Here is a 20,881-nt window from a genome sequence, read left to right on the forward strand (position 1 = left end):
TCCTGTTCTGTCTTTGGGCTTCAACCACATCAACCAGCGTCCAACCATGAAGCGGCGTTCTGCTGATGTCTCTGCTGCTCACGTGTTTCCTGGTTGTCCTGACAGTGAATCGTCTCAATGACGAGAAACCAAACATTGAAATACAGTAAATATGAGAATCAATTCAACCATTGAAGGATAAGAACAATATTCAGACTTCCAAACACAGTGAAGTCGTCCCAGTTCAGGTTCAAACCCTGAGAAGTTTCCAGAACCTGCTGCTGGTTACCAGACGGCGGTCCACGCCCACTGAGGGGCCCTCACCCCCCCATCCGGTCCTGATGAGTGTTTACCGGAATGGAGATTATGCAAACTCCCGTCACAATGGGGGCTGTGACCGCTGTGACCGCTGCACGCGGGGACCGACTTTGACTGTCAAATGACTGTCTCATTATGGTCTGTTTCTTCAGCTCCGTCTCCATTCGGCTGACGAGGCGCCGCTGAAACTCCACGTCTGCTGCTGCGTGGGACAGGTGAGTGCTCCACATCTCTCCGTCCTGGTTTCGATTGACTTCATTATTTTATTATGATCGATTCAGATCAAGTTTCTGTGAGAACATTTCATAAGAAGAGGATGTTGTTGAGGCTTCGACCGCAGAACTCCACGCCATCGGTCAAACCTGGACGGGTCACACAGGTGACCCTCAGGGCGTGGAGAACATTTATACAACATGTAACGGGTTCTGTGGACGTGATGAGATGGAACGTTCCGCTGAGGTGTGTGTGAGAGCATGCTGAGGTTCTGGTGAAGATAATGCAGTTCTGACGCACTGCTGTTGGTGCGTGTGGGTTCTGGTTCTTCTGTGGGTGGTGGAGAAGTGTGGCCCGCAGCACGCCCATAGATAAACCTGAACATTTTCTCGGTTCACTGACCTTCATACTTCCTGAAGGTCACCTGCACAGGTTCGACCGTTTCACCTGCAGACGCCGGTCCACCTGTGAGGACAGGTGAGACTGAAGGCGGGAAAAGGAAAGCAGGCAGACGTAATCATCTCACTGCTATCGACAGTTTTTCTACTCACGTCTTGATTCAATTCTGATTCTGATCTGACAGAATATTTAACAATGATCCTGTTAACGGTTGAAAACTTACAGCACATGAAAGAACGACTGGAGCTCCGGGGTGGAAGGGTTCAACGAAGAGAAATTCATTTATTTTGTGGGAAAATGTAGAATTGAGTTTCTGTGGGACAGAAGCGGCTCTGAAACATTCCTGAAAGACCGTTTCTGGTTTCCACTGAGTCGGTGAACGTGTTGGGGGTCACAGCTGAAGCATAAAGCTTCCTTATGCTGCTGCACAGTCAACCACTGAGGAGGTGTTTCAGTCGGAGCTGCATGTAGAGCTGCTGAAACTGGGATACGGGGGCGGGATTTGCATGTCCAAACGCAGCAGCTTCAGACACAGAAGTTTCCGGACTGGACGGGTCAGAAACGGAGCTGAAAGAAAGGATTCTGTAGATTCATGACGACAGATGGAAAACAAAAAGATCTGACGTTTTTTCTGTGATTTTCTGAGTGTCCTCATGAATGCTTCAGGGTTTGGATGAATCTGACCTGAAACACGTTTCAGAAACAGAGCAAAGCTTTTCTGCAGAAACCTTTCAGTCTGAAGAAACAGCAAACGTGATGAAACACGGAGGCAAAAACATTCCAGTTGTGCTACCCGAGTTATTCCCCTCAGGGGTCTCAGGATTGGTGATATTATTGTAACGTTCAGCAGGTAGAAACATCATTTGAAAGACATGAGATCCTGCTGGACGGCGCCTCATTTCCATACAGGAAGTCCAGTGAATTCACAGTTTTGTGGTTCTGGTGGAAAACATTTGCATACCAGCTGAAGCGCGTCAAACGCACCTGGAAGGGGGTGGAGTCTGATGATGGAAACAGGAACCACGACCCTGAACGCCGCGACACGGAAACACGTCGACGTGCAAACAAAAACCCGAATGACGTAGAAGAAAGAATGACAGAACAAAAGCCGAGCAGGAGAAGAGCTGGACAGCCATCGTATCCACCTGTCCTCACAGGTGCATGCAGCGGCTGTACAGGTCACACAGGTGACCTTCAGGGAGGATGAAGGTCACAGACGCTCAGTGAACATGTTGATCTACGGGTGTGCTGCGGGGACAGGTCATGGTGAACAGGGTCAGTGAGGGGGGAGCAGGTGAGGCGGGGTCGTGTCTCACAGGTTTTTCATGTTTTAACTCCGCCCCCAAATCCTGTAGACTGAACAAGGATCTTGTTAGTGCTGTTCACGTGATACGTGCACGCTCCTGACCGTCCTACAGACACTTACAGACTGACGTGCACACTCCGTGCACGCAGCATTGGTCAGTAAGGATTCACACCTCCTGACGACGGCAGCATCACCTGTACGTCAGGAGTGATGATGGTACGTTCCATTTCCCTGACGTCCCTAACCGTGGTCGAACACGCCTCAAAGGCACTGAAGGACACGCCCCTCTATGACCCTCCTCGGACCAGACAACCCAAAACCTGCAGAACCCATACAGGTCACGTGACCAGAGGGCTTTTATGGGGTGCGATAAGCGTCAGAGTGAGAGGTTTGTTTCATTCTGAGGCTCCTCTGACCCCACGATAAATGTCAGAGTGAGAGGTTTGTTTCATTCTGAGGGTCCTCTGACCCCACAAAAGCCTAAAGAAGCCGAAGGATGAAGGCTGCACACGCTAACATTCTCCTCACAGCATCCAAACGTGTCCTGCAGGAAGATGCTGCTCTTCAGGCTCCTCCTCCTTCTGTCTCTGACCTTCTGCCAGGTTGGTTATGATTTCATCACATACCAAAAATCCAATTTCCTGATTTAAACTGATCTTTGCTTCTTACAGGCTGCAGCAAAAGGTACTGAGATTCTTGCTTTTACGGCAGATCCAACACATTTCTTTAAGCCAAGCGGTTTTCAGCAGCGATTCCTCTCTCTCTTCAGCAAACTCCACCCAAGTTTACTACACAAAAATGACCATCGACAGAAACGCGCTGGACCTCATCATAAATGAACTAGCGGCGTTTGAGTGTAACGATGGGAACAAGCTCATCACCCAAGTCCACATGACCACAAGTACGTTTGAACCGTCTGCTCTGATCTGGGTCGGTCCGTCGCTGATCCTGTTTCTGTTTGAAGGCTGCACCAAAGGAGAGAAGAACCAGGTCTGTGTCTGCAGTGAAGGCAACAAATGGAGCAACCAGGTCATTCAGAACTACAAGGACAGTTGTAACGAGACTGTGTGCACGCTGCCCAATGACTCCACCCACACCTGCATGTCCAACAGAACAGGTGCGCTCTCATCACGCGCGGCGTCGTTTCTACCTGAAGAAGCTGCAGGATGCTGCTGTCAGCAGAAACACTAAACCCAGTTCAGTTCAAACCAATCCGGTTCTGAACAAAAGACGAAGCATGTAGTGAGACAGCAAACAGAGTCTGAAGAGAAGATTCTCTTCTTCTTCTTCTGTTCTGCTAGACAACAGATCTCACGTTTTTCAACTCAAACGACCTGAAATAAGAAACGGAGTTTTAGTGACTGGAAGGATTAGTAAGAACCTTCGTTACTCCTCTGGCTTCCTTATTTAAAGAAAATCTGTTTACAGTGCAGGTTTAGATCTTTTAGTTTATTTATTTCGTTTTCACACAACACAAACTTTCATGAAACTCTTGTTCTTGGTGAAACTGTTGTCTCTGCCCAATTTAACTAAATCAATCAAACTTTACAACCAAATCTTTGTTTCCTAATGATAATGTCAACTGGAGGAAAGAAGCAGACAAACAAAAACAAGAAACAAACAAACAAACAACAAGTAAACAATAAATAATCCAAATAAACCAAGTACCTCCGAATTTTATTCAACACGTTTCCAACGACCGTATAATTCATTTAGTGTGGACATTTGTTCTTTCAGTTTTTTAAGGTAATAAACTCTTTTATTGATTTTCTAAGATTATTCCACCGTCTGCACTGAAACACTTTTTCCTTCATTTTTGATTTTGAAAATGTCCTGTCCGTTTCGATTGTAATTGCTCTTTCTACTTGAATGTTGTGTGGCAGACTTTCGTGATGTGCTCTATACATGAGTCTTAGGACGGAATGATCGACTAAGTCAGTACGTTTTAATAATAATGACACATTGTATTTATATGGTGCCTTTCTGCACCCTCAGGATCGCCTTACAGGTAAAAATGAAACTTAATATACAGATTAAAAGTGACAGTCCTAGAAGTGAAGGATTCTAATGGGATGAACCGAGTCTGAGAGATGTGACTGGAACCAGTTAGGGTACGTTAGAGATGCCGACGTTTGAAAGTCTGTCCAGTGGGATGGGTGAGAGATGGTGTCAAAGGCAGCAGTCATCAAGCAGGAGGAGGATGGAAACCAGAGTCTGCGGCGAGGAGGTCATCAGTGATCTTAAGGAGGAATGTTTCTGTACTGTGGAGGTGAAGCCAGACTGGAATTTTCATGTAAATTATTAGAAGAGAGGTGGTTCTGGAGTCGTGAGGCGACAGCTTTTTCAAGGATCTTTGAAATGAAAGGAACATTTGAGATGGTTTTTGGAGGATGGGGTGACAGCTGCTGTTCTGGGAGCAGGAGGAACAGTTCCAGTCTTGAGGGAGCATGACTCTCATCATGAGAGGAGATAAGGACAGGAGCAGTTGGAGTTGGAGCGAGCTGACAGGAGGTGGTTTGGGATTTGTGTTGATTGGCTGTATTGAAGGCAGAGTAAATTCTGAGAGTGGCGGATGTGGGGAGAAGAGAATGTGATGGACGTTTGAGGATGTGACAGAAATCAGAGGAGTTTAAGTGAGGAGGAAGAGAGTTTGGGCCGGTTGTTGTGCGTGAGAGAACGTAGGGCTCAGAGGAATATTCTGCTTTGGTTCTGGAGATGGCGTCTTGATCGTGGTGGATATGGCTACAACACATGTCCTTATGAATCGTGAGACCAGTCTTTCTGACCGTCGTCCTTTTGCTCTAAGATGTCTGAGGTTGGGGGTCAACCAGGGCGCAGAAACATTGAATGAAATAAGTGGAGCCATAGCATCAAGAAGATTATGGAGGTTAGAATCGTAATGGGAAACCAGATCATCAGGAGTGGAGAGACCATCAGTGCCGGGCAGGTTATTGATGAGTGAGGATACATTTTTAGAGTTTTACGGAAGGTTATGGTGAGTGGAAGCTTGGATCTGGAAACTTTGAGACTGATATGGAAAGATAATAGCTTATGATCAGAGACAGGGAGGGGTCTGATTTACCTGAGCAGCAAACAAGGTCTAATACATGACCCTTAATATAGTGAGAAAATTCATGTTCATATGTTGACTTAGACTGAAGCTGTCCAGACACATTCTTTGGAGAGGGAGCTGTTGACTTTGTCCATCTGAATATTGAATCCCCTAGAATTATTATATTAGTGAGAGAGTTTTAAATATGAGTAAATAAGCAGAACAGTCAGAGATAACATGTACATTTGACTCTGGGGGGCGGTAGAGAGCAACAATGATAGTCGGAGCAGGGCCAGTCACAGGAGTAATCTTCCTAGACCAGCTCAGTGGCCTTGTGGTGGAGTGTCCTCCCTGAGATTGGAAGGTCGTGGGTTCAAATCCCGGCCGAGTCACACCAAAGACTCTAAAAATGGGACCCAGGGCCTCCCTGCTGGACACTCAGCATTAAGGGGTTAAACCACCAAATGGTTCCCGAGTGCGGCTGTGTCTGCAGCTCACCGCCCCTCCAGAGGAGGGGTCAAATGCAGAGAACAAATTTCACACACCTAGTCATGAGACAAATAGTGGGACTTTAACTCTGCGGCCGGCGCCACGAGATTGTGCTGTAAACCCGGAGGAGTGGCATCTTTCAGCCAGGTGGTCATTCGGCTGCTGCCATGTCTCTGTTAGGCACATAAAATCCAGCTTGTGGTCGAGGAGGAGATCCTGGACGAATTGCTCGTGTTTAGAAGACCAAAGTTGGCGGTGGTGCTGGAGAGTTCGGCCGTAGCCGCCTGAGGTAGATGAGCAGGATGTTGGGATCGGCGCGACGACCAAAATGCCTCGATGGAGTTGGAGTGATCATCGGGGATTTGAATATTTTCAGCTTTTTAAACCGGGTGTAGATGGGTCCAATAATTAGTCCTGATGATGATCAGTCGTACCTGTAATACAAACATGGAGTTTATTGAGTTCTTGTTCACATTTCCCCAAATTTCTATGCCACATGTCACATATGGAAGAATCAATGACTGAAATATGAGGTCTAGAGAGTTTTGTCTAATGAGCGTTTGACTTCATATCGTTCTTGCTGTCTTTGCTTTTATGTAGTTGATATGTGATTTCCAGTGTGTTTTTAATCTACGGTTACTATAGAACTTTGTTTCTTTCACTTGTTTAATTTGAAAACCTGCAATTTCAAATGAAATATTAGTTTTCATCCTGTGAGTGCTAAATCTCATGAAATAGGCTTTTCACAGTTAACTGATGGTTTGGATCTTTTCAGGAAGAAAACACCAGACCTTGTGAAGTGAATGGTTTTTGTGATCCTGACTGAAACTTTCTTTGGTCTTGACAGTGAAAGTCGCCGGATCGATCACTTTATCTGATGAATCGTCAAAGCATTTTAAGGATTGTCTGCAGCCGAACACCACGTCTCTATACATCGAATGCAAAAAGAAAGTGGAGTCCGCTGTGAGGAAACACGCCACAGAATCGTCTGTTCTCAGATGTTCTGTCTCTGATCCGTTTCTCTGTGTTTCCAGTTAAAGACGATCTACAGCACTCTGAATGGCCTGGACACTTTCACCATCGTAGAGTTCAGGTCTGTCGTTCAAAGAGCGGAAGAGCTGTTTTCAGTCCATCTCACAGAAAACCTGGTTTGTGTTTTTCTGCAGGGCTGGAAGTATCATCGTAGACTTTGAAATGACCGTCGTCAACAGCATCACGGCACAGGAACTGTTGGATAGATCCAACAACCTGAACATTTCAAGCTCCATGGCTCTGGAGACCACAGGTGAGTTTTTATCCCCACAGAGGGTCCTCACAGGAAGAGCTTCCGGGTCATTTCCTGTCAAAGTGACCTGCATGGTTTCTGTGATCTGAAGGGATGGTCACCGTCACCGTGCCAGACCGTATGGTGCCTTACCAGGACAATGACAAGGTCATCTGCAAGACAGTTGAGGATTTTAACCAGGATGTGACGTGGACGCTGAGAAGAGATGGTTTGAGCTTCAGCATCTTTGACGGAACAGTCTCAAAACTTACAAAAGAGTCCTCAACGGAATTCCACGTCAAGCTGGATAAAGTCGACAAACATTGGACAGGTTGGACTTCAGTGAAACCTCCTCCTTCTTCCTACTGTCACACGTGTTCAGCATCACGGTGTTTGTTTTCAGGAGAATACGACTGCAGCTTCATTGAGAAAAAACCCAACATCACCCTGACGCACAGAGCCAAGGCCACCATAGACATCTGCCTGAAGCCAGACATCATCAACTCTGTGGAACCGGCTTTCCCTCTCTGCACAAGCGACACACAACTTCTGTTTGTGACGGTCAAATGCCAAATCATGAAAAGCATCGAGAAATATAATGTGACATGGCCGGTGGATTACTCAATAAACCCACTGTCTAACGGTAGACACTCGCCGCTCAGCGTCTTCATCGTCTGGTCGACATCGACACTTCTCACGGTCATTCTTCTCTCCTCCAGATTCGAACACGCTGACGTACTCAGCCCGAAAACTAATAGACTGTTCCAACCCCACGGTTCCTACAGGCTCTTGTAACTTTACAAACAGATGTAACCAAACCCAAGAAAGTACATTCGACATTAATGTCATTAGAAGTAAGTATGAGGGTCACTCCAAACACACACAAATCCCGAGGTCACGATCCGAGTCAGGATTCCATCCAACACCCTTTCCTTATTTAGCTTCACTTCAAAACCCAAAGTTTTGTTTGACTATGAAACTGTTTTATTTAGAGACTGAAATCGGACAAAAGGTGAATTAGGATGCTCACTGTGCACGTTGTAAACAGCCATTTTCTGCATAAAGGCCTCAAGAAATGGATCCACGGATTTCTATCACTCTGTGTGACAACCACAATATTTCCATTAGAAAAACCACATGGAGTGTAGGACGAGATGAGTCGTAGGTGAGACGGAGCCCAAGAGCAGGAAGGATCCAGTTAAAGGGTACAGAGGTAAAAGAAAGGATTTTGAAAAGTCCAAAACGCCCCAAGGCCTCTGAACAAAAAGCAAGAAACGGGAAAAATACTTTTCAGAACATAAATAGACAGAACCAAGGCCGGGGGAGGGTCCCGACACCTGTCCCTACAGGTGAAAAATGGTCCCTTACCTGTACAGTCTGCTCTGGTGACCCTCAGAAAATATGAAGGTCACAGACGCTCAGTGAATCGAAGAGAGAAAATGTTCAGGTTTATCTACAGGTGTGCTGCGGGCCACAGGTCGTAGTGAACACTTTTAAAAGGCATAAGGGTCAGTCAGGGGAAAGTAGCTGAGGCGCAGACGTGTCGTACAGATTTTTCATGTTTTCAACCCCCAAACACGGCAGACTGAACAAGGATCCCATTAGTGCTGTGCATGTGAGACATGCACACTCCTCGCTGCAGCCTGACTGTTAGAAATGAGCCAATCAGAGCGTAGTCCCCTTATAACGACTAGAGTGTGGCGTAAGGATACCATACAACATCATCAGTACGTATAACTTCCATTATCTTGTGAATACTTCAATATACAATTACCCCACACACATGGTACGTTCCATTTTTATTGACATGGTGGTACGGTCCTCAAGGAAACTGCAGACACACCTGTCATCCCATCAGCCCTTTGAAGGACTGTTGTTTTCTGTTTAAAAACAGGATTGTTATCCTGTAGGTGGCACTGCAGCTGCTTTACTACAACTCTTTCTAGGATTTTAGATATGAATGGGAGATTAGATATTGGTCTATAGTTGGCTAGAATGTCAGGATCCAGGCTGGGTTTTTTTAAAAGAGGTTTAACAACAGCATATTTAAAAGACTGAGGCACATAACCAGTCTCTAGAGAGGTATTTATTATGGTTAATATGGATTCACTAATAAGGGGGAAGATTTCTTTAAAAAGTTTAGTGGGGATTGGGTCTAAGAGACAAGTGGAGGTTTTAGAAGACGTAATAACTGATGCTATTTCTGCTTGGTCCACAGCAGTAAAGCAGTCTAATGTTACAGACGTTTCTATGGATGCCTTTATTTCTACAACTTCTGCCTGCTTTGGGTCGATAGTGGGAATAACCACATTTAGCTTCTGTCTAATATTTGAGATTTTATTATCAAAGAATTGAAGGAAATCTTCAGAGCTGATAGTAGCAGGAATATGTGGTTCAACCGAGCTGTGGCTGCTGGTCAGCCTGGCTATAGTACTAAAGAGAAATCGTGGATTATTTGCATTTTCTGCTATTAAAGTTGAGTAATATTGAGTTCTCGCTTTACATAGAGATATTAAGAAGATATATTCAGAGACGAGTGAGAGGAAAATGCAGATGCTGCAGGACACCTTGATAGCATCTCGGACCAAACTATGAATCTGTGGAAGACATCTCCAAAATACTGAACGTCTCCATTATAGCAGAGATATAGACGTGTAAATAAAGTCAGATGATTGTCTAATCTGTTCTTTTAAAATATCTCAACCAGACGGTGAGAAGTATTGCAAGCAGGAGAATGAATGGCAAAACACCAAGGAAGGTTTCACAGCTGTGCTGAACTGCAAAGGCATGGCTGGAGTAAGAAAACGAGGCTGCAGGCAAGACTTCAGACGTGCTGCTTCCATCACATTTCTGCTTTGGGAGTGAAGTGGTTTTTCATGCTGTTTCTGTTCATGCAGCCTTGGGGGAACGTGGGGGAAAGAGGTCTCTGAATGCCTGGTCTTATCTCTGCAGAATGTGCTGGAAAAAGCCCTGGTGAGTAAAGTGAAACTGCTTCTCCTGGTTTGACCTGAAGCAGAGAAGCAGCTTAGAAAGTGACTTGGATGTCCTGTCCGTGCAGATCTCTGACAGTGGACTTGGCAATCTGGAAAACAATACAGCAGAAGTCCTGCAGAAATTCAGTAACCTCACCAAGATGGAGGACCTGAACACTCAAGCCAACATAAACGCCTCCGTGTCCGTTTATGGCGTGTTGAACGAAAAGATATCCGTCATACAAAACGTGACGACCGTCGAGGTGAGTACAGCAGAGAGGAGCAGGTGGAATGGATGGGGAAGGGGGCGGGGTCTGTTTCCTGTAACATATGTTTGGGTCATTCAGTTTTGATGATTTGACTTTTAAATGTTTTTTCTTTTCAGAACTTCCTGGACTCTTCCAGTAACCTGCTAAACAAAAGTCTGGAGAGTTCCTGGCGCAGTAGTTTGCCTCCTTATACTCAGGGGGGAAATGGTTCCATTGTGGCTGAAAACTATTTGTTGTCAGTTGAGAAATTGATACAGAAATCGAACATAAGGACGGACAGTGAGAAGGAAAACCTCATTGTGAAGAATTGCACTGATGGAAAATGTGTCGACCTCTTCAACATCAGTGTCAGTCTCACTGCTTCAGTCAGTGGAGACATTAAAACCGTCGCATACAAGTATCTGCAGAATTACCTGCCAAACAACGATAGCGAGCGGACCATCAACAGTCTGGTTGTGTCCACAGCTGCTAATGTCACCGGGGAAATGAGCATTGTCATTGATTTCCAGTTGCAAAGCCCAAGGCCGCGGGATGTTGAGTTGATTTGTGTGTTCTGGGACAGCAACACACATGCATGGTCAGACGAGGGATGCTCATGGGAAGGTCCTTTCTCAGAGGGGCGATGCGTCTGCACGCACCTGTCCTCGTTTGCCATCCTCATGTCCAAAACTCCCCTGAGGGTCCCAGCTTTGAGCCTTTTGACCACGGTCGGCCTGTCCATATCCATCGCATCCCTCATCATCATTCTTGCCATAGAGATGACCGTCTGGAAACAGGTGGTCAAGACCAACACTCTGTATCTACGCCACACGGCCCAGGTCAACATCTCTGTGTGCTTGCTGGTGGCAGACATCTGCTTCCTGGCCTCCTCTAAGCCTGATGGGAAGGAAAGCCATGGACAGACCACCGTCTGGTGCAGGATCTTCGCAGTGATGATGCACTTCTGCTATCTGGCCATGTTCTTCTGGATGTTGGCTCTAAGCACCACCCTCCTTCATCAAGCTGTGTTCTTGTTCCATAAGGTCAGCAAGAAAACCTACCTGCGCTTCTCCATCTTCCTGGGCTACATTTGCCCTCTGCTCATCGTCTTCATCACCTTTCTTGCCAACAACGCTGGAGCTGAGGGCTCATACTTCTCAGAAGACACCTGCTGGCTGGTCTACGCCGGGCTTTTGAAGGGCTCCATATTCACATTCATCCTTCCCGTGGGCATCATTGTCTTCTTTAACATATTTTCCATGCTGGTGGTCATCATGAAGCTTCTGGAGCATCACAAAAACGATGACACTCAAACCGATAAGGAAAAAGCTGCAGCCAAAACCGTCATAAGATCCGTGGTTCTCCTGACTCCCATCTTTGGCGTGACCTGGGGTTTCGGGCTGGCGATGATGATCCTCGACCTCACCTCTGGACCTGTTGCTTATGCCATCAATTACATCTTCATCATTCTTAACGCCTTCCAGGTAACGATGGTCCGTCCTCATGACCAAACACCTGAAGCGTTCCTGTGCACTAAGCTGTGTCTCGTCTTCAGGGTTTCTACATCCTGCTGACGACATGCCTGCGCGACAAAATGGTAAGAAAAGGAAGAGCTGATTGAAACTCTGCATGAGAATGGATGGCACTTTATGATATTTAGTTCTGCTGATGATGAAAATTCCTGCCCCGAGTGGCGGTATGTAAACCAACAGCTATCTCTCTCCTGACAGACTCGTGAAGCTCTACTATCTCGTTTCAAGAAAAAGGTGAGTTATTTATTTTTAAGGAAGGACTATTTTCTTTGGTGAACCTCTAACTTTTTACTCTGATCTCCAGAATGTGACGACCATGAGTACAAGTACCGTCAAGACCGAGACATCGTGGAAGAAGTGAAGTTACGGAAGTACTCGGCATCTCTTCAGAGGACAAACTTTCTTTCATACATAGTCAATATAACTTACAGTTCAGACCTGAGTCCCCCTGAACCATGTCCTTCTAAAAGCTAAACGTGTGGAGCCTGATTCACCATGGAACGTGCTGTAATCATCTGAAGAGTCAAGCTGAGACAGAAATGCTCAAAGAACCACCCAGTGACGTTTTCATGGTCTGGAACGATTGACTTGGTGACGGTTTCCCTGTCAAAACATTTCCAAACGGGTCTTTTGGTACAGCACAAGACGCGGTCTGAGTCATGAAACTGTATGACAACGTACGTAGAATTAGATTAGCAGAAGTCTTGGTTTCAACATCATGAGACCTCACAGGGAAACAATCTCACAAGAGAATCTGGCCTCAGAGAAAACATATGGCGCTCAAAAATTAATAGCTGGAAGTCCCTCCCCCTACCAGATCGGCCAAAAAAAAACCTTAATTTGCACCCAAAATCATTGGCCAGAAGTCCTCGACCGGAAGCCCCATTTTCAGCTTTCAACCTTTTTTCCCTTCGACACACCGTAACTGCTCATCTGACCAGCTGATTGACAGAGAAAAAACAGCATTTCTCAGCCTTTTTCTCCGGAGGAAAACGGTGTAGTGACATAAATCTGAACACGTGTTAATGTTGACTTCAGAGAAATAAAACGATGAACGTTCTCTGTCCATTTGAAGCTCATCTTCACACTAAACTGTTAGTCAGTTACAGTTTATTCACATTTAAAAGCTCAAAAGCTGAAAGTTCTGAAAAGTTTTTAAAATATCATTTTTGAAAGATTTCCTAAAGTTTAGGAAATTTCCGCTTCCAGCTAGAGATTGTTTCTGCCGCCATCTTGCATGTGACCAGAGGGCCCTCAGTTTTAACTCTTCAGGAAGTCTTTCAGGCTCTGCAAACTCCTGCTGGGATTCAAACCGGGAACTCTGTCTGTTATTTCTGTTTATGAACCCTAAAACTGACACGCACTCTTTGAACTACCCTCAATCCTGTGTCCAACAAGCTCTGAGGTGGAGACAAGGGTTTCTCCACCTCAGAATCCGCTGGTTTCCATTGATTGCATCCACACTCCACTTCTGTAGGCTGCATTTCCACGCGAGGCTGCTTTCTGTAGAACCCATTGACATAACATCGATTGCATGAAGAGTTGAAGAGCACACAGTAACTGAAAGAACATCACCACTGGAGCTCGAGCTCTGGTTAACCCTCATGCTCTCTTTGGGGTCCAGATGACCCCACTTTTAATGTAAACATGCCTAAGAAAGCACAAGGGTCAAAGTTAGCATGCTAAGTCAGGAGGTCAGGCACTACTTTCAAATCGGACATCGTCCTTTAGAAGGTTGAGAAACTTCCAAAGAACATCTACTGTTCTGTTTCCTCAGGATAACAGATTGTGAAACGAGAACTTCCGATTACGAGCCGTCCATTCCATCTTCTTTCCTGAGCAGATGTCTGGATTCAGGTGGTGATGACAGATGGCAGAGGCGTCGGGAGCGTCCCGCTCTGTGAGGCGTGGCCACGCCCTCTGCGCTCAGCCTGATTCTCAGCAGCAGGTTTCCCGCTTTTTTCCACAGTCTGGAGGGAAAACATCCATTTCTCCTTTTGGCCCAGTCGGACGTCGGTCTTGTTGCTACCAAGTCTTGTCTCTGATTGGTTAGTTTTATTCTCCAATCAAAAAAACAAAAAGGGATTTCTGGGTAAACTTTACGTTGTTCAAGCAAGAATTTGATGAACATTTGAGAACTTCAAAGCTCAGTTCTACTGTTCAGTAAATATAGAAACCTTTCTCTTTGAGGTAGGCTGTTACTTCTATTTCTTTTTTTTGTGGGGTGGGGGCTACACAATCCCAGTCATTAAAACTGACGTGTACATACATGTTCATCATCTCTTTAACCTGTGAATGTCCGGTTTCTATTGAAGACAGTCGACATTGCAGGAACCTCAAACACTAAGACAAAAAGCTTTATCTTGTTCTTCCTTTAATTTCATTTTCTTTTTTGTGATGTCACAACAACAAGCCATAAATAAAGTGAGTGTAACGCTTTGGTTTGGGTTCTATTGGGTTTGGTTGGGTTGGTTTAATTTGCACTAGGTTGGTTCTGGTTGGGTTTTTATTGGTTTGTTCTTCCTGGTCGTGCTCTGGGTGGTCAGTCCACGAGTTCCAGGTTCATCAGGATCCACAGCTCCCTTCATTTCTGTCAACGACCCTTAGTGTGTTGGAGCGTCCGCTCATCTGCTGGGCTCTGGCTCCATTTGTTTCTCTGGTTTTTGCCATGTTTCAGTCTCTTATGGGATGGTTTAGCTTCATCTCCAGTATGTCGGGTCCTTCACCTCCAGACACAGTTCATGGTTTCACTCAACACACAATCCAAGGTGGACCATCAGCTCCAGTCCCACCTGTCCTCACAGGTGGATACGACGTATGCAGGCGAAAAACTGTCAAACCTGTCCAGGGTGGCCAGGTGACCTTCAGGCAGTATGAAGGTCACAGACCGGTCCGAGACAAAATGTTCATATTTTACATTTTCAAAACATTTAGAAATTCTTACAGTCCTGTTTTCAGAAGCTCTATTGGGAAGTTGTTGAAAAATAATACCTGTTTGTATTTATGACTTTATTCATCTTTAAACAATAAAGTATAAAACGCTTAAGTGAAATCATATTATAGATGAAGAATGTTGTATGACGTTTTTACCGAATAATCTCTTGAATATATGTAAAACAGACTCCACCCACTCCTCTTCATTGCCCCGCCCACTCATCATCTGTGTTCCGCCCACTCCTCCTCATTGCCCCGCCCACTCCTCCTCGTTGCTCCGCCCACTCCTCCTCATTGCCCCGCCCACGCCTCCTCATTGCTCCGTCCACTCCTCATCTGTGCCCCGCCCACGCCTCCTCATTGCCCCGCCCACTCCTCCTCATTGCCCCGCCCACTTCTCCTCATTGCTCCCCCCACTCCTCATCTGTGCCCCGCCCACTCCTCCTCCTCATTGCCCCGCCCACTCCTCCTCCTCGTTGCTCCGCCCACTCCTCGTCTGTGTCATCCAGTGAGAGTCCCAGCTCCGCTGCCTTCTCTCGGTGGGCCTGACACTCCAGCTCTGCTCTGCAACACAAACACGTCACGGATGCGACCAATGAGGAGCCTGACGGTCGTTGTGCGACCACAGCAGCAGCGTTTTTTACGTCTCACGTTCTGAGGAAGTTGACGCAGTCTTGGTGTCCGTAGACCTGAGCTATCCTCAGCGGTCTGTCCCCGCAGTGGTCCTCCTGGTCTATGGGGGCGTGGAAGGAGTGCAGCAGGCGCAGCACGGACAACCGACCGAACTCGGCGGCGCAATGGGCGGGGGTCCATCCGTCCCGCGTCCTCAGACTCGGCCTGGCGCCGTGCTGGATGAGGAGCCGCACGGTTTCTGTGTGACCTGTGGGAGTGGTGGAGAGAGAGAACCCGACTCGTTATGCTTTTGATCAGGGTGGATGGTGGGCATAGGCAGCCGCCTAGGGCGTCCTCTGCTGGAGGGGTGCCAAATTATGATTACATATTAAAAAAAATGTTAAACCTTTTTCACAAACCACTCATTTTACGTTAAAAAATAAAGTCATAAATAAAAATGTGAATAAAATGACTCAAAGGTTTGATGTAATCAGTGACTCTGCAGTGCAGCGCCTCCTGCTGGTCCTTCTTTAAAACTTTAAGGATGAAAAAAGGAAGAGGAGGAAACCCGGGTTCAAAGCAGAGGTTCGGAGGTCCCCTCCAGAATTCCTCTGGTGTTGATGAACAGTCTGAATCCAAACGCTGATGAAAACGTTCTCGTTACCGGCTGCTGATGGTTCGGTTGTTTCTCATAAACTTTTCTGTTTTGTGGTTTCTGAGAATCAGTTTCAGTCGGATTCTGAGCGTCTGCAGGACTCACAGCGTCACCGAATGAGCAGAACAGGACATTTGTGAAAGAAATGAAAAGAATGTCAGTGTTGTCCCTCTGTTAGGCTCCAGCAGCCCCGTGACCCCGTGACCCCGTGAGGGTCCAGGTTAAGGAAGCAGAAGGACTTCGGGAGTGTTTAAAGTGAATAAAGTAGAACTGTCTCATTTCCTCCTCACTCCTCATCTTTCAGTCGTTGGGAGGATCTCGTCCTCATGGATAATGAATGGGTCACGATGACGTCAGCGTCAGCAGGTGTTCATGGGACATGTAGGAAAAGACTCCGACCCCTAAAGGCCGTGAAGCGTGGACAGGATGACGTCATGTCTGAGGTCGGTGTGATGGAAGTGCGGGCGCGCGCGTTGGGGGCGCTGCGGAGGCGCGTGGCCGCTGACCCTGACCTACCTTCCCGCGCCGCCCAGTGCAGAGCCGTCGTGTTGCTCCAGTCCGCGTCCCTGAGGTTCGGAGAGCAGCCCGGTTGGGTCAGCAGCTCCTGCACCTTCTTGAAATCTCCCGCGGCGGCCGCCTGATGAAGCTCCGTCATCGCGGCCCGCGTTGCTTAGCAACCACCGGAGAAAGGACAACCGCGTCGGTCCTCAGCAGAGCAGAGACGAGGCTGCCGCCTGCTGCCACAGGAGAGGATTACATGATCTGATCCCGATCATCTTCACCTGGAAGGCTCCCGCTTAAAACCGCAAACACGCGCTTATGACGCTGACAGAGGTCTGTGCGCGGGACCAGGGTCAGGTGAAGCGGGATGTAATAATGGCGCTAAATATGCTGAGAGTATTTGAAACCCAAAACCAAAACAGATACTGGCGTTGGGCCAAAATACTTGAAAAATGTCTAAAACTTTGAGCTATTCCAAAATAAACGTATTTATTCTCAGATTCAAATGTTGTTTTTTAGGCTTCAAAACTCAAAATGTCATTTTTAATATTTTTTCACTTCAATTCTTTTTTCTCGATTTTGAAATTTTCTGATTTGAAAACAAAAAAAAAGTTTTGAAATTGAAAGGTGAAAATAAATACGTTTATTTCCGGTCTTTTATCAGTTCCTAGAGTCAGAACTAAACATGGAGAAGCTGCATTCAGCTTCTATGCTCCACAGATCTGGAACAGACTTCCAGAAAACCTTAGATCTGCTGAAACACTCAGTGTATTTAAATCCAGGTTAAAGACTCACCTGTTCTCAGTTTGATTAATATGTATTCAAAAGTTTAAGTCCGACTGTTTATCTATACTTGCTGTTACTATTTATTTTGATTGTTTCTTTTAATGTTTTATGTAAAACACTTTGAATTATCTCTGTGCAAGCGGCTGGGTGGCTCAGTGGGCTGGCACGCAGGAGCCCTGGGTTCGATTCCCAGGGTTGTCCACTGATCCCCACCCAGATTGGGTCCTTAGACCCTTGATGCTGCTGCCTAACTGGGTCCCTGTGCCCCTCAAGTACAGGGTTGTGTCAGGAAGGGCATCCGGCGTAAAAACTCTGCCAAACCACTGGGTGCTTTGAATTGTCTCTGTACATGAAATGTGATATTCAAATAAACTTTCCTCATTTTAAACTTCTCTGTTTAACATTTCCTGTCAAAAATGAAATGTTTCCACCTGGAATATTTTGATCATAGCAGCAGCATAACCAATCATTCTGCACCGACACGTTCCACGTGTAAAGAGGCGCCCCACAGCATCATGGCAGCGACCACAACCACGATAAAAACGGCAGTTTGATCATAAAATGGTCAAATTCATAAGATGACTGAATACAATTAGACACGGGCTGATAAATGGCTCTCAATGTTTGATTTGGTTGCCCTGAAAAGTCTGAAGTTGCAGGATCTCTGCTGCTGCGTTGATGACCTTAACCTGCTGAGGAACGTGGAGAACACGGCGCATTTCCTCACTGCAGTGCATGTCGTTCAGCTTCTCCTGCTGTTGGTTTATCGGATCCTTGATCAGTGCGTCACGCTGATGTGAAGTTTCACTGTTCGTTGTTCTTCTTCTGAAATAGTGAAACTGCCCCAACAGCAGAGGCAGCCGGTTGACTTCCTGTAGTTGTCTGCAGGGATGCCGAGGAACCGCCGGCACAGGAAGTGTGTCTATCAGCGTGTCTCCAACGTCCACAAACCGCTCCGGGTTTAGGGAACTTCTCCCTTCCTGCCCTCTACTGATCATTCATCTGCTCGTCCAACATTCCGTTCAGTCCAGGACGTCTGCGTCGCGTCTTGACGTCTTCACGTCTGAAGGATTCCTGTCTGGTTGACTGACCTGATCAGCTGTCTGACACTGCGTTCACTCCCGGCGCTCCAGAAGTCTTTGGATTCGACTCCCTGGACAGAATCGTCTCTTTTGACTCGATTCTCCTCAAAGGATTTTTTTACTTTTGCAAAAATAAGAGCTTGTCTGTTAAAAGTGCCTTAATGTGTAGTGCTCACCTGAAGACTTGGAACTGCCAAGTTACATTTATTACAAGTCTTTTTTTGTTAAATATTTTAATCAAATGTTGGCATGCTCGTTTTATTACTTAAGTCTTTTATTTACTGTTTCCCAAAGAGATACTTCGGGTTTAGAAAATGGATGGAACAGTTGGATCCATCCTCCATAGACTCCTCCCACAGCTGAGTCTCTGATTGGTTGGAGCGATGCAGCGACCTCATCAATGTTCTGATCTTTGCACTTGTGCTGTTTCCAGACCAACGCGCTGCAGGACGGCGTCTGTACCGCTGACTCAACATTGAAACTCTTTTCAAGGTTAAAGTCGCATCAGCGTCACGCACCTATAGGAGTGTGACACTTTTCTCTGCATTTGACTCCTCCCCTGAGGGAGCGGTAAGCTGCAGACACAGCTGCGCCCGGTGGTTTAACCCCCATCCAACCAAGCAGGTGCCGGGTCTCATTTTCAGAGTCTTTGGTCCGACTCAGCCGGGATTTGAACCCACAATCTTCCAGTCTCAGGGCGGACGCTCTACCACAGGCCACTGAGCTGGTGCTTATGGCGTGACCGAGCGAGTAGAGAGCACAGCAGGCAGTGATTCTTAGTAGCGATGCGTTCGAGGACGACCATCGCTGGAGTCGACTTCACGTCTGCTGGCTCTCTAACGGGTTCCCAGCCGTGAGGCTGTGCGTCAGCGGAGCAACCGCTGAAGTTGTCCTGGAACACATCATGGAAGACATGGATGATGGGAGGTGTATTTGTTTTGGAGAGCACATGGTCATGTCTGGTTCCCCGGATCTTTCAGATCTCTGGTTCTGTGAACGTCACTGGACCTGAGGACCGTTTCAGACGTCACTCCCATCCACCTGAGCTCCAGTCTGAGCTCTAACCTGAGACGGGGAAATCAAAATGGAACCGGAGGATCTTCTATCATTGTCGTGAAAATAAGAAAACATCATTAGTGCACGAGGCTCGAGGGATTGTGGGCGTCAACAGCAGCTCTCCGGGCTGATGGGCAGCTAACCGCCGGCAGACTAGCGTAGCGAGCTCCGCTGCTCAAGGGAAGCTAGCTCTCGAAGCTATCCACCGCTAGCGTAGCCGTCATAACAGTAACCGGGACAGTCTCCTTAAGCCCCGCACGCGGGTTAAGAAAATGGATACAAGTTCAGGACAAAAATCCTCGCATCGAGCCGCCATCTTGAATCTCTCTGAAAACGTCACATGCTCAAAGCGGAGGCCCTGATTGGTTGACGCAGTGCGCTGTGCCCGACGCCCAAATCATGGCACATCAGATAGCATCTTTGCATTGACTTAACATTGAAACTTGATACCTCCACCGAGACCCCTCTCCGGTCCTGCCCATCCTGATGGTGTGGGCGGAGTTACTGTCTATGACACATTTCAACCGAAGACAAACCACACCCACCAACGTCCTGGACCTCGTCAGGGCAGAACTGTGCATCTGTCTTTGCTGTACGAAGCTTAAGCCTCCTGCAGCGTGAGGGCGGGATCATTGTGGCGTGGAACCGTCTGAACCTCAAGTCCAGCGTACAGTGAGTCGGAGGTTCTCACACTGTGTACTAATTCCTGTTCCCCTACCAAAAAGCAGTACACTGTGTATTTATAAAGGATTCTTGAGTAGAAGTAAATAAGTATACGAGGTCTACTACAGACCAAGAGTGTAGAGTGGAATACTCTGGAATACTCGGCGATACTCTGGAATACTCTGTGATACTCTGGAATACTCTGGAATACTCTGGAATTCTCTGTGATACTCTGTAATACTCTGGGATACTCTGTGATACTCTGTAATACTCTGTAATACTCTGTGATACTCTGTAATACTCTGGAATTCTCTGTGATACTCTGGGATACTCTGTGATACTCTGTGATACTCTGTAATACTCTGATACTCTGTGATATTCTGTGATACTCTGGAATACTCTGTAATACTCTGGGACACTCTGTAATACTCTGTGATACTCTGTAATACTCTGTGATACTCTGTAATACTCTGTGATACTCTGTGATACTCAGTGATACTCAGTGATACTCTGTGATACTCTGTGATACTCTGTAATACTCTGTGATACTCTGTGTTACTCTGTGATACTCTGTGATACTCTGTAATACTCTGTGATACTCTGGGACACTCTGTGATACTCTGTAATACTCTGTGATACTCTGTGATACTCTGTGTTACTCTGTGATACTCTGTAATACTCTGTAATACTCTGTGATACTCTGTAATACTCTGTTATTCTCTGTAATACTCCGTGATACTCTGTGATACTCTGTAATACTCCGTGATACTCTGTATTTTCTACTCTACAGTCCTAATGTAGATGTAGATTACAATAGAAC

At 46.5% G+C, this 20,881-nt stretch overlaps 2 protein-coding genes across 4 annotated transcripts; one reads left to right on the plus strand and one right to left on the minus strand.

The window, feature by feature from the left end:
• The first annotated feature begins 50 nt into the window (after window positions 1-50).
• On the plus strand, window positions 51-14,210 carry adgrf3a (adhesion G protein-coupled receptor F3a). 2 transcript variants are annotated; one of them, XM_036209865.1, is made up of 18 exons: window positions 51-512; window positions 2,746-2,817; window positions 2,887-2,899; window positions 2,985-3,116; window positions 3,180-3,332; window positions 6,604-6,719; window positions 6,791-6,849; window positions 6,923-7,041; window positions 7,133-7,351; window positions 7,424-7,663; window positions 7,740-7,874; window positions 9,728-9,836; window positions 9,918-9,993; window positions 10,079-10,255; window positions 10,378-11,724; window positions 11,796-11,837; window positions 11,971-12,006; window positions 12,077-14,210. In XM_036209865.1, the coding sequence occupies exons 2-18, from the start codon at window positions 2,770-2,772 to the stop codon at window positions 12,131-12,133; spliced, it is 3,078 nt and encodes a 1,025-aa protein (XP_036065758.1). In that variant the 5' UTR covers window positions 51-512; window positions 2,746-2,769; the 3' UTR covers window positions 12,134-14,210. The 2 variants fall into 2 exon arrangements, with proteins under 2 accessions (XP_036065758.1, XP_024144026.1); XM_024288258.2 differs by having other exon boundaries at window positions 2,766-2,817.
• LOC112156149 (ankyrin repeat domain-containing protein 66) lies at window positions 14,130-16,883 on the minus strand. Of its 2 annotated transcripts, none has more exons than XM_024288448.2 (3): window positions 16,490-16,883; window positions 15,358-15,586; window positions 14,130-15,265 (listed from the first exon to the last, which is right to left on the minus strand). In XM_024288448.2, exons 1-3 carry the CDS (start codon window positions 16,626-16,628, stop codon window positions 15,208-15,210), a joined length of 426 nt encoding a protein of 141 aa, XP_024144216.1. In that variant the 5' UTR covers window positions 16,629-16,883; the 3' UTR covers window positions 14,130-15,207. The 2 variants fall into 2 exon arrangements, with proteins under 2 accessions (XP_024144216.1, XP_024144138.1); XM_024288370.2 differs by having other exon boundaries at window positions 14,130-15,270.
• Window positions 16,884-20,881: the final 3,998 nt, after the last annotated feature.

Source organism: Oryzias melastigma, linkage group LG22 (genome assembly GCF_002922805.2).
Source record: "Oryzias melastigma strain HK-1 linkage group LG22, ASM292280v2, whole genome shotgun sequence".
In the NCBI taxonomy this organism is placed as follows: Eukaryota; Metazoa; Chordata; class Actinopteri; order Beloniformes; family Adrianichthyidae; genus Oryzias; species Oryzias melastigma.

Excerpts from the sequence above, each read along its gene's own strand:
- LOC112156149 (XM_024288370.2), bottom strand. The coding sequence starts at position 16,628 with ATGACGGAGCTTCATCAGGCGGCCGCCGCGGGAGATTTCAAGAAGGTG. Across the intron at positions 15,587-16,489 it reads GCACTGGGCGGCGCGGGAAG|GTCACACAGAAACCGTGCGG; the intron begins GTAGGTCAGGGT and ends CCACTCCCACAG. Across the intron at positions 15,271-15,357 it reads TGCGTCAACTTCCTCAGAAC|AGCAGAGCTGGAGTGTCAGG; the intron begins GTGAGACGTAAA and ends TTTGTGTTGCAG.
- adgrf3a (XM_036209865.1), top strand. The coding sequence starts at position 2,770 with ATGCTGCTCTTCAGGCTCCTCCTCCTTCTGTCTCTGACCTTCTGCCAG. Across the intron at positions 7,875-9,727 it reads CGACATTAATGTCATTAGAA|ACGGTGAGAAGTATTGCAAG; the intron begins GTAAGTATGAGG and ends TATCTCAACCAG. Across the intron at positions 11,725-11,795 it reads TCATTCTTAACGCCTTCCAG|GGTTTCTACATCCTGCTGAC; the intron begins GTAACGATGGTC and ends TCTCGTCTTCAG.